Below are 11,410 nucleotides of genomic sequence, written 5' to 3'. Positions count from 1 at the left end.
GTCCTTGTGTCTAGAATAGTTACTGTATCTGTGACAAATAATTTTGACTAAAATTGTTCTTGTGTCCCTTAAATGGTTCTTGTGGCTGTTACGAACTGTTTTTGTTCATGATAATGGTTTCAGTGCAAGTTCCGGATTTAATTTTACTGTATTTTCCATTATGCCATCGGGCAAATTATTAAGTGTCAAAAACCATAGTTTACAGCCTTAAAAGATAAATGATATGTAAAATGAAAATAATTTATAGAAACTAAGAAAAACACTTATGAAGGTTTGGCATATTCACAATTTTAGGATGGTTCTAGAACGAGCAAGCTGGTTGCTAAAGGGGCGGAGTATAAGCCACTTTATGAAGGCATGGAAACCTTCTATGATGTTTTCCAGAGAGGCATTAAACTGTCAGGTAAAATATAAAATTTTATTTTATGATTAGATCTTTAAAGAAGACAGCATTAAGTAAAACATTTAATTTATTTCATTACCAAAACAGCTGAGTTATAACTTATGTTATTGTTCACACTGAGCAAAATTGTAACTTCTGGTGTTATTACTGAAATACCCAAGTTATAATTTATGTTATTCCTGACAGAGTCAAGTAATTACTTATGTTATTACTGACAAAAATAAGCTGTAACTTATTACTGAAGGATCTGAGTCACTGAATGGGCTGAGTTAAACATTGCAGTTTTACTGAATTGGCAGAGTTATAACTTACATTATTTCTAAATGGTCTGAGTTATAACCTATGGTACAACTTTATTGGCAGAGTCATAACTTACATTTTTACTGAATTGGCTAAGTCATAACTTAATGTAAAACTGAAAGAGCTTCAGTTACAACTTATTTACTTAATGAGCTGAGTTATAACTTCCCGTTACATTTCATGTTACCCTTATGTTCTGTTATACAGGTAATGGTCCATTTCTGGGAACACGTTCTGGTCCAAATCAGGAATATGAGTGGCTGTCTTACCAGGATGTAAGATATTTATCTATGGAGTATATTAATTTTTGTAATGAGAATAAGTAAAGAAGAACACATAGGGCCTTTCACATAAACATCAAGGATTAAACACCATTATTCTGTATTTCTTTATCTGAACACTTAAGAACAATCAGATTACTGTTGCCCATATTTTCTAACTGGCTAATGTCCTGCTTGATTTTGATTTTGGAATACATGTTTTTTATTGTTTACATGTGGTATATGTGCATTTTAATGTCAAAATATTTAAAGAAATCAAGCAATGTTACTGTGACAGTATTTCAAAGTCATTTCAGACAACATGTAAGTTTTGGCTGGTGTGAGTTTATACAGTGATGGTTTAATTTTATTAATTTTTTTACCATTGCTGAGATATTTCCCTTCTTTAAGATTTTTATATTAACAAAAGCAGATGTCAAGCTTTGAGTTTTTAAATATGATTTAGCATGAACTTCATTTGAGTGATGTAATATTATTCTGGTCGTTTAGGATTCCTTTGATTTCAAAAACCTTTTTGCTTGTGTGCCATAGAATACCACTTAAGCTATTGCTAGGAGAGCATGAGAGATGTTATACTTTAACATTATCACTAAATATGTACAGACTCAATGAAATCCAGTCTTCAATTTTCAACGTTTTTTCTATTGTTGTCATAATGCTGTTAAAGGACCTAATTTTTGCAAGATTTTATTGAGCCCAGTCATAATGGGTGATATAATTCAAGACATATATGTTCTGTTGATGTATAAATCTATGTTGTTGTAGGTATATGACCAGTCTGTAGCACTGGGGTCATGGATGGTCGGTCAGGGAATGAAGAGTGAAGACAAGACAATTATTGGTATCTTCAGTCAAAATAGATCTGAGGTTTGTGACTTTGCCAATCATTGTTTGTTTGTTGGGGTGGGGGTGGTTGGGGAGGGTTGAAGAGTATTGGTGTGTGGTGCCACACGATCACTGTAAATATCATATGATATCTCTTCTACATGTTAGAAACCATTATTATGATTGGATGGCAATTTTAAGTCTGGCTAGTTGACTATTTTCTTAGTGTCTTAAGTAATACTCGCAACAGTATTGATTATAGGAGTCAGAAGAGAATTTGAACCCACAAAATCAGAACCCACAACATCCAGAACCCACAAAATCCAGAACCCACAACATCCAGAACCCACAACATCCAGAACCCACAACATCCAGAACCCACAAAATCCAGAACCCACAAAATCCAGAACCCACAACATCCAGAACCCACAACATCCAGAACCCACAACATCCAGAACCCATAACATCCAGAACCACAACATCCAGAACCCACAAAATCCAGAACCCACAACATCCAGAACCCACAAAATCCAGAACCCACAACATCCAGAACCCACAAAATCCAGAACCCACAACATCCAGAACCCACAACATCCAGAACCCACAACATCCAGAACCCACAACATCCAGAACCCACAAAATCCAGAACCCACAACATCCAGAACCCACAATATCCAGAACCCACAACATCCAGAACCCACAAAATCCAGAACCCACAACATCCAGAACCCACAACATCCAGAACCCACAACATCCAGAACCCACAAAATCCAGAACCCACAACATCCAGAACCCACAACATCCAGAACCCACAACATCCGGATTAGGAGTCTGATACTCTAGTGAACCCCTTTCACCTCTCTTAATCTCTCTTCCACCTTTACTTTAATAAAGAAGGCAATGAAAGTAAAGTAGAGTAATGTAACCCATAGATGCAATCAGGCATAAATAAATAAAGGTTAAGAAAATTTTTCACATGCTAGTTTTGAAAACATAAAAATGTATCTATAATAATTCATTTTATTACAATGTGTAATTTATTAAATATCAGTGGGAAATATATTACATTACAGTGGGTAATTAATTACATTTTAGTGGGTCATTTATTATATTACAGTGAGTAATGTAATACATTACACTGGATAATTTATTACATTACATTGAGTAATTTATTGCATTATAGTGTAATATATTACATGACAATTGGTTATTTATTTCATTACAGTGGGTAATTTATTATATTACAGTGGGTAATTTATTGCATTACAGTGGGTAATTTATTACATTATTGTGGGTAATTTTTTACATTATAGTGGGATATTTATTACATTACAGTGGGTAATTTATTACATTGCAGTGGGAATGTCTAATATTACAATGGGTAATTTTTTATATTACAATGGGTAATTTATTACATTGCAGTGGGTAATTTATAATATTACAATGGTTAATTTATTACATTACAGTGGGATATTTATTACATTACAGTGGGATATCTATTACATTACAGTGGGTAATTTATTACATTATATTGGATAATATATTACATTAGATTGAGTAATTTATTATATTACAGTGGGTAATTTATTACAGTATAGTGAGTTATTTATTATATTTTAGTGGGCAATTTATTACATTACATTGGATAATGTATTACATTATAGTGGGAACTTTATAACATTACAGTGGATAATTAATTGCATTACATTGGGTAATTTATTACATTACAGTCGGTAATTTATTATATTATAGTGGGTAATTTATTACATTACAGTGGGTAATTTATTACATTACAGTATGTTATGTATTACATTACAGTGGATAGTTTTTTGCATTAGATTGGGTAATTTATTACATTACATTGGGTAATTTATTGCATTACAGTGGGTTATTTATTATATTACTGTGGGTAATTTATTACATTACAATAGGTAATTTATTAGATAACAGTTGGTAATTTATTACATAACAGTAGGTTATATATATTGAATTACAGCGGGGAAAAAATTATTATATAAAAGTGGGTAATTTATTTTATTACATTGGGTAATTTATTACATTACAGTGGATTATTTATTACATTACACCGGGTAATTTATTACATAACAATGGTTATATATTACATTACAGTGGGTAATTTATTACATTACAGTGGGTAATTTATTACATTACAGTGGGTAATTTATTACATTACAGTGGGTAATTTATTACATTACAGTGGGTAATTTATTACATTACAGTGAGTAATTTATTACATTACAGTGGGTAATTTATTACATTACAATGAGTAATTTATTACATTACAGTGGGTAATAACAGAGAAAGCTTGTTCAGCATATAGTTTTATACCTGTGGCGTTATATGACACTCTAGGAGATGATGCTGTCACATTCATCATGGAGCGAAGTTAGATTTTATTTTCTTTATCTTAATCAGTTAATATAGCTTTTAGCACAAATTTTTTTAAAAATAGTGCAAGGCATTGTTCTTACCTCTCTGTGTTGACAATATAATTAAAGTGTCACACTTTGGTTAAGTTTATGAGTCTCTAAAACTTACTGAAGAAGGGAATGAGTTTAAACTTCATGCAACTGCTCTCTGTGAATATGTAACATGATGGGCACAGGTCCCGTAACTTTTAATTACCTTTTTGCAGAGTTATGCAATTCTTTGCTGTCAAGCACTGAGAATAGTCGAGCATGCTGTCTTGCATACAGCTTTTGTTTAGTCATAATGCCACAGTAATTACTAAGTAAGTGATCATCACTAACTTTGACTTTTCTCAAAGAATTTTGTAAAAAAAGAATAAAATGAAAAATAATAACACTTTCTCTGTAGCAAGGTTTGGTCCTGACTAAAAATTCTACCCTGAAAAAATAATGAAATAAACTAATTACATACAATAATATTACTAATTGTATATGAAAATATTCTCTTATAACAAAAGAGAGTTTTCATTTTCTATATTATTTATTTTTCAGCTGAAATGCCTCTTATTGTGGTTGATTTATCAGAAAAAGTTAATAAATTGTTACAAATGGTTTCAAATGGGCATGGCAAAAGTCTTAAAACCATCCTTGTGATGAACGGGTTAGACGGGGTGGATAGAGAACTTGCAGCCAAGGTCAAGATCAAGGTTGTTTCCTTCAAGGAGGCACTGGTAAATACATTTTCCTCCCCTTAACAGTGAAATGGACTTAACTAACACTTGAAGTGAGCAAATCCTTTAATCATATTAGAATGTTCTACACATAGATTTATTGGTATAATTATAAAGTTTAATGAAAAAAACAACAAAAAAACAGTTGAACAATCTGTATTTTTGCTTTCAAGATTAAGTTATTTCAGCAAAACTGTACCATCAAAGGAATATCATATACTTATACCAAAACATATTTTCATACTTTCCTGAAATCTGCTCTCACATTGTGTGGATCTGAAAGGACTGTGGGGGTGGGGAGGGATTTGACTGATATATGGATTCCTGAGATTTGGGCATGGGGAGGAATTTGACTGATATATGGATTCCTGAGATTTAGGCATGGGGAGGGATTTGACTGATATATGGATTCCTGAGATTTAGGCATGGGGAGGGATTTGACTGATATATGGATTCCTGAGATTTGGTTATCAACTTATGTTTTTTAGCAAAAGTTACGCAAAAATTTGTGAAATCAGCAAAATATGATCCATGACTCCTCAGGAAAAGTCAACACCCTTTTGGAATATTCATTACCAATTGTTGAAATTTTGTGAATCTATCTGTTAGAAAATCATGGATTCATGCCTATTTTAAAGGACTTCACTGAGAATTTTTGATATGACAGCTTTGGATTGAAAATTATTTTTCAAGATTTATGTTCCATTTGATGTAGGTCTAGACCAATAACATATGTGCAACATTTCAGATCATTTAATCTCTCTGTTTTCCAGAAAAACCGTATTCTAATTGTAAAAAATGACCCAAAATTGAGAAAACTAAGTGCAACGCTTTTCACTCAAATCTAGCTAAGATCTTAGCACAAAAATACCATTTTCAATTTATTAACAAGACTAATATTTTCTTAATTATCTTTTGCATATTTTATTGTTAAGCTCCCCATCGTATCTTATAATGTAGGAAATTCAAATTTCATGTTTTAAGACTTTTGAACCTCAGTGGAGTTCCTTTTATATTTCAACTGCTATTTGCTTTTGTATATAATAGATACAATATTACATAGATATTAGTAGATTATGACAATTCAGTATTTTAAAATAAAAGGCAAAAACTATGTTAAATAATAATTGTTCCACAATAAATTGTTCACAAAAATATTATTTGTATATTTTTTTTATTAGTTGTTTATATATTAATGTTTCAGGGAAAGGGAAAAGCTGATCAAAGAAATGTTCAGGTAATGTTTGTATTCCTTCATTTTATATATTTTTTTTAATAATAAAATATTTGTTTTAAATAAATGCAAAGCCATTAGGTTGATAGGACATAATTAGTACAACCTCTGCAGATCAAGCCACACTGTTTAGGAGATGATGATTTTGGTTATTGTTGAGAGAAGTGTTCAGCTTTTCTGAGGTTAAATTTTATTGCAATGTCTTACATAATAATTGTTTAATGTTTAATAATTGATTTTAAGCAGTTTAAAACTAAAACATGTCATTACACTGTGTATAATATATGTTATTATTTTCTCCGCAGCCTCCAGGTCCTGATGACACAGCATTAATCTGTTATACCAGCGGAACTACAGGTACTTTGTTCTACTTTATTTGTCATTTGAGCCACGTCACGACAAAACCAACATAGTGTGTTTGCGACCGGCATGGATTCAGACCAAACCCATTATGTTGGTTTTGTCGTGACGCGGCTCATTTGTTATTTTATTTTCTTTACACCTAAATAAGTATGTCATTATATTAGCATGTCTGAAAAGCCAGAGACTGGCATATATTAGAATATTAGAGTGTACTAGAATCTAGTAGGTACAAAATGTTTCCAGTGATTTCATAGAAGGCAGTGTATGTAAGAAGTAATTTGACCTTATAAGGTTCTTAAGAAAGTCAAATAATTATGACACATTCTTGACTGTACAATAATGGACAAGTTGAGACTTACTTGTAGAGGGGGATATCTCGTATATAAAGGCCCAGTATGCCTCAGAAATGCTGTAACACTATTTACATACAGTCACCATTAAGCTATAATGTTATAAAATTCCAGGTACATCATATTTTATATATAAACTTTTTTTCCAGGTAACCCAAAAGGTGTGATTATAACTTACAGACAGGCTCTTGCTCAAATATCCATGATTACTATGAATAACTCTGTAAGTTTAATTTTAACATAATAAATCTAAGTTTAAATTTTAACATTATATAATAAATAAAGCTATTTAGTTTAACTTTTAACATAATAAAACTAAGTAAGTTTTTACCATGCCATGGACAAATCTTGATTTTCTTTGATTTGAATTGATTAGAAAGCAAATAAATATTTCATTCATTCTAATAAATAACCTATGAATCGGTAGACATACAAATAAAGGGAACTTTAAAAGAATCCTTTAAGAATTTCCAAAATGGCAAAATTCAATATGTAATGCAGGCTCAGTGTGATTGAGTCTGTTATGGGTAGTACTGTAAAACTGCAAACTTACCATCCACATGCCCCCTAGCACGGGCTTAATGAGATAAACCATTTTGACTGTATTTTACCCTGTCCTATTATAGCAGTACTGTCATGAAGAAGTTAAACCAATATAGAGAAATATTAACTTATTCCACTGAGATAAAACAGGATTAAATATACAGATTTAAAATGTGCAGCCTGTCTGGGACTCAAACCAAGGTGGGAATTATTGTAATACAGTACTGTGACTGTACTAATTGTGCTATCAGCTTGCTTACATATTTTCAATTCTAATCAGTGAACAGTTAAATACTGTGACATACTCCCCTCATTATATTGAAATTCTTCCTTGAATTAAAATGAGTAAAGAGACCAATCAAAGCTGTAAGCCATCATGGTCCCCTGTTGGGCACCAAGTGTACATCCTGACTGGGACTTGAACCAGGGAAGGAATTATCGGAATACTGTACGGTGGCACTTACCGACTGAATTCTCCGGATGCTAATACATTTTCAATACAGTGACATATGACTTTGTTATACATTATTATATGTGTATTTTGATGTACCAACTGTAAAATGCTTAAATGGGTATGTTATGCGATAACACATTCTAAAATTAAATTTATATGGAGCTTATCGCTTTTCAAATTATACTTGTTAACCTTATTATCTTTCCTTGGTTTCAGCATTACAGAAAATTCAATAAAGATGACACTCATTTGTCTTACCTTCCTCTAGCTCACATGTATGAACGTATTGGTCAACAGTGTTTGACCATGGAGGGAGCTAAGATTGGATTTTTCCGTGGGGATGTTAAACTTTTGTTAGATGATTTGCAGACATTAAAACCAACTGTCTTCTTCTCTGTACCCAGACTTATGAACAGAATCTATGATAAGGTTTGTATGCATGTCCGTCTGACTGGTAAACAAAATCTATGATAAGGTTGTGTTATAAATTAAAAATAATTTAAGAATGTTTAAAATCAAGATATGTTAATTGTGCCAAGTTTTAATGTTTATGTACTCAGTGTACAATATAATTGCTGAGGGAAAAACAAATGTTTTGTTATCTTAAACTAACATGTAGAATATGAAAGGACAGACAAAGATTTTGATTATTAAGTGACATATTCTGTTTTGCATCAGGAATGCAGATATTTGAAAAAAAATTATCAGCAGTTTTCATTTTTGATAAAAAATATTGTATCTGTAATACAGGTGATTGCAGGAGTTAAAGCCAGTAAAGTGAAACAGTTTCTGTTTAACTGGGCAATTTCTTCCAAGGCTAAGGAACTGAAACAGTAAGTTTTCTTTTTGCAATACAAGATGTGTAATTTTGTCTATTAATCTACTAATTAATAACCCCCCCCCCTTCACACCCATATATTCATCTTTAGTTACAGGAAACATTGACCCAAATATACAACAAGGCAAGTAAATGTAAATTATATGTATTGAGCTGAGAGATATTTGTCTACCACTACATCTCCCCATCCCCCCCTGTCTCCAGCCCCCAATAATGTTCATCTTTTGTTACAAATGTAGTACAACAAGGCAAGTAAAATATCCCGTACGAAAACTTCCGCCCTGAAAAAAGCAGAAATTCCGCCTAGCTACTAGGCGTAATCCGTCTAAGGCATTTCAGGTTTACATATCACAGATTCCTCCTATAAGCAGGAATACGCTGCGAAATATGCAAATTTTCTTAGGAGGAAAACAGTTAGGGTAGCAAGAAAAAATCCTCCTTAGAAAATTTATCCAGGAAAAAATTCAGCTTAAAGAAAGCACTAGCAGGAGAAAATTCCACCTTAGGAAAATTCTTAGCCGGAAAAAATTCCGCCTAAAATATTTTAACCAGGAAAAAAATACCTTCTTAGAAAATCACTAGCAGGAGAAAATTCTTCCTTGAAGGAATACTAGCAAAAGATCTGCCTAAGGAAATGAAGATATTCAATTTTGTGATAGTACACTAATAAAGTTGAATTATGGATGGATACAACATTATTTTTTAGCTGCATAAGAATAATTGGAATCCAAAATTGCAGACAGACAATAGGTGATCACAATTACAAAGCTTTTAAGTTATTTTTGTGAGCTTTACCATAATGTTTTCTACATTAGGGTGCATGTACAGTACGTAAAAGAGTCACACAAAAAACAGAAACACGAGTTATATTTTTTATTGCACTGCTATTGTATTGTTTTAATCCATGGCAAATTATTTCATTTTATTTCACTGTAAATGTTTTTTGTTCAGGTGGTTGTTTTCATTTTTAATCCAAGCATAACTGATCTGCTTTAACTTATGGTATCGTTAATATCCTTGTCCGTGACTCCTCCCCTCCCATTCTTTTTACACCAGCTTGAGACATATCCTGAAACACAAACAGTCATCAGTAAAACACTGCCACCACTAATATCTTATATTATTGTTTCTTGTCATTGTATGCAGTTATAATTATACATGCATTTAAACTATAATTCATTACAACCAAACTTAGTGTTACAAATTTACTCTCAAACTTAATGCAAAATTATTTAATTTATTTGAAATATATTTTTATTGTTTAAATGTATCCAAAAGTTACTTACCTGAATTTTTATGATATTGGTATTTATCTTCTTATCCAAGGTCATAATGTAGCATTCAAAATTCATTTACAACTGAGCATATCCAGATTATTGTCATTTTCATTCACGAGGCTAAAGTCTTATTTTTTTTTCTTTGAAAAATTCAAAAATATTCAATCCTTACACTTTAAACAAAATATTATCTCAAAAATTGCTTATATTTTATCACCACAATTTTTAACTATCAATAAAATCCTTTGTTATTTGCTTTATTTTTACTGTCTAAGCTTCTGCTGACCCATATTTCCTAGATTTCAAATTATGGACAAGTCCATTGATATGATGGTAAACAGGGATAATCCAACCCATCGTTTTATTTTCACAATTATATAAAAATACCAGAAAATAAATGGAAAAAGAATCCAAAATTCATAATAAATATCTTTAAAAAAAACTTTGCAAAGTCCTTCTTAACAGACTCATCATATAAAATGTACAAAGTAACTGTTGCTTCCCCCCAAATAAATCGCATGGAACAGTCTGGACTGTAGCAGAATTTACGATCTGACCTGTGTGTTATCAAGTCTGTGGTGTTAAATCATAGTAGAGTGGTTACTAGAGGCAGTATTTATTTATTTATCCTGTTGATAAGAAATTTTCAGGGATATTACTCATTTAATTATATTACATTAAAAAGCTTAATATATGAGTTTAAGTCATACCCAAATTTAACAAAGTGAAATATATTCTATGCAAAAGTCATCACAACATCATTATATAATATGTTTTAAGTTTTAGTTTTGTTGTGGAGTTTTTTTATCAATTAATGATTATGTATGTTTATGTTTGTACAAACAATATTTTAGTTTGGAAAATTAACAATGAATGAAAGCAGCAAAATAATTGTTGATCACTTAATAATCGATTTATTATATACCTGTCATCTTCAGAAATTTCTCCAAATTCAGAAATCTGTCTAGTAAAATTTTCTAAGTTCAATTTCTGGTTAAAAAGAAAGTCTAAGTACATAATTCCTGTTAACAAATAACTGACAAAATTCTAAGTCCTAAAACCCGTCTAAATTATTGCTCATCCCATATTTTCCGCCTAAGCCTTAGTGTGTTTATGGGTTAATCATAATCATAACACTAAGAAACTACAGGGAAAAATGTTGATATTTAGTTAGGGAAAAAAAAGGACAAATGAGGGATATATAATAATACTAAAATAGCTTTATAGACTTAATCAGTATTTCTATATTTTAAATTCATGAACAGGAGTAGTATAGAGTATGATGGTTTCCGGGACACTTTGAAGCCTAAAAAAGTGTTTATCTATCAAACCAAAGGGTAAGACAGCTCGACATAGCTTACCTATCAACCCAAAAAGTAAAA

At 31.4% G+C, this 11,410-nt stretch overlaps 1 protein-coding gene across 1 annotated transcript; it reads left to right on the top strand.

The window, feature by feature from the left end:
- The first annotated feature begins 283 nt into the window (after positions 1-283).
- On the top strand, positions 284-8,790 carry LOC132720054 (long-chain-fatty-acid--CoA ligase 1-like). Its single transcript, XM_060704041.1, has 10 exons — positions 284-403; positions 911-978; positions 1,750-1,851; positions 4,116-4,215; positions 4,791-4,969; positions 6,174-6,206; positions 6,509-6,560; positions 7,066-7,139; positions 8,130-8,342; positions 8,664-8,790. Exons 1-10 carry the CDS (start codon positions 358-360, stop codon positions 8,748-8,750), a joined length of 954 nt encoding a protein of 317 aa, XP_060560024.1. The 5' UTR covers positions 284-357; the 3' UTR covers positions 8,751-8,790.
- Positions 8,791-11,410: the final 2,620 nt, after the last annotated feature.

The sequence above is a fragment of the Ruditapes philippinarum genome, unplaced genomic scaffold (assembly GCF_026571515.1).
Source record: "Ruditapes philippinarum isolate M1 unplaced genomic scaffold, ASM2657151v2 ctg4397_1_1_1_1, whole genome shotgun sequence".
Classification (NCBI taxonomy): domain Eukaryota; kingdom Metazoa; phylum Mollusca; class Bivalvia; order Venerida; family Veneridae; genus Ruditapes; species Ruditapes philippinarum.
The sequence above is the reverse complement of the archived record's forward strand: the minus strand, read 5'-3'. Positions and strand labels throughout refer to the sequence as shown.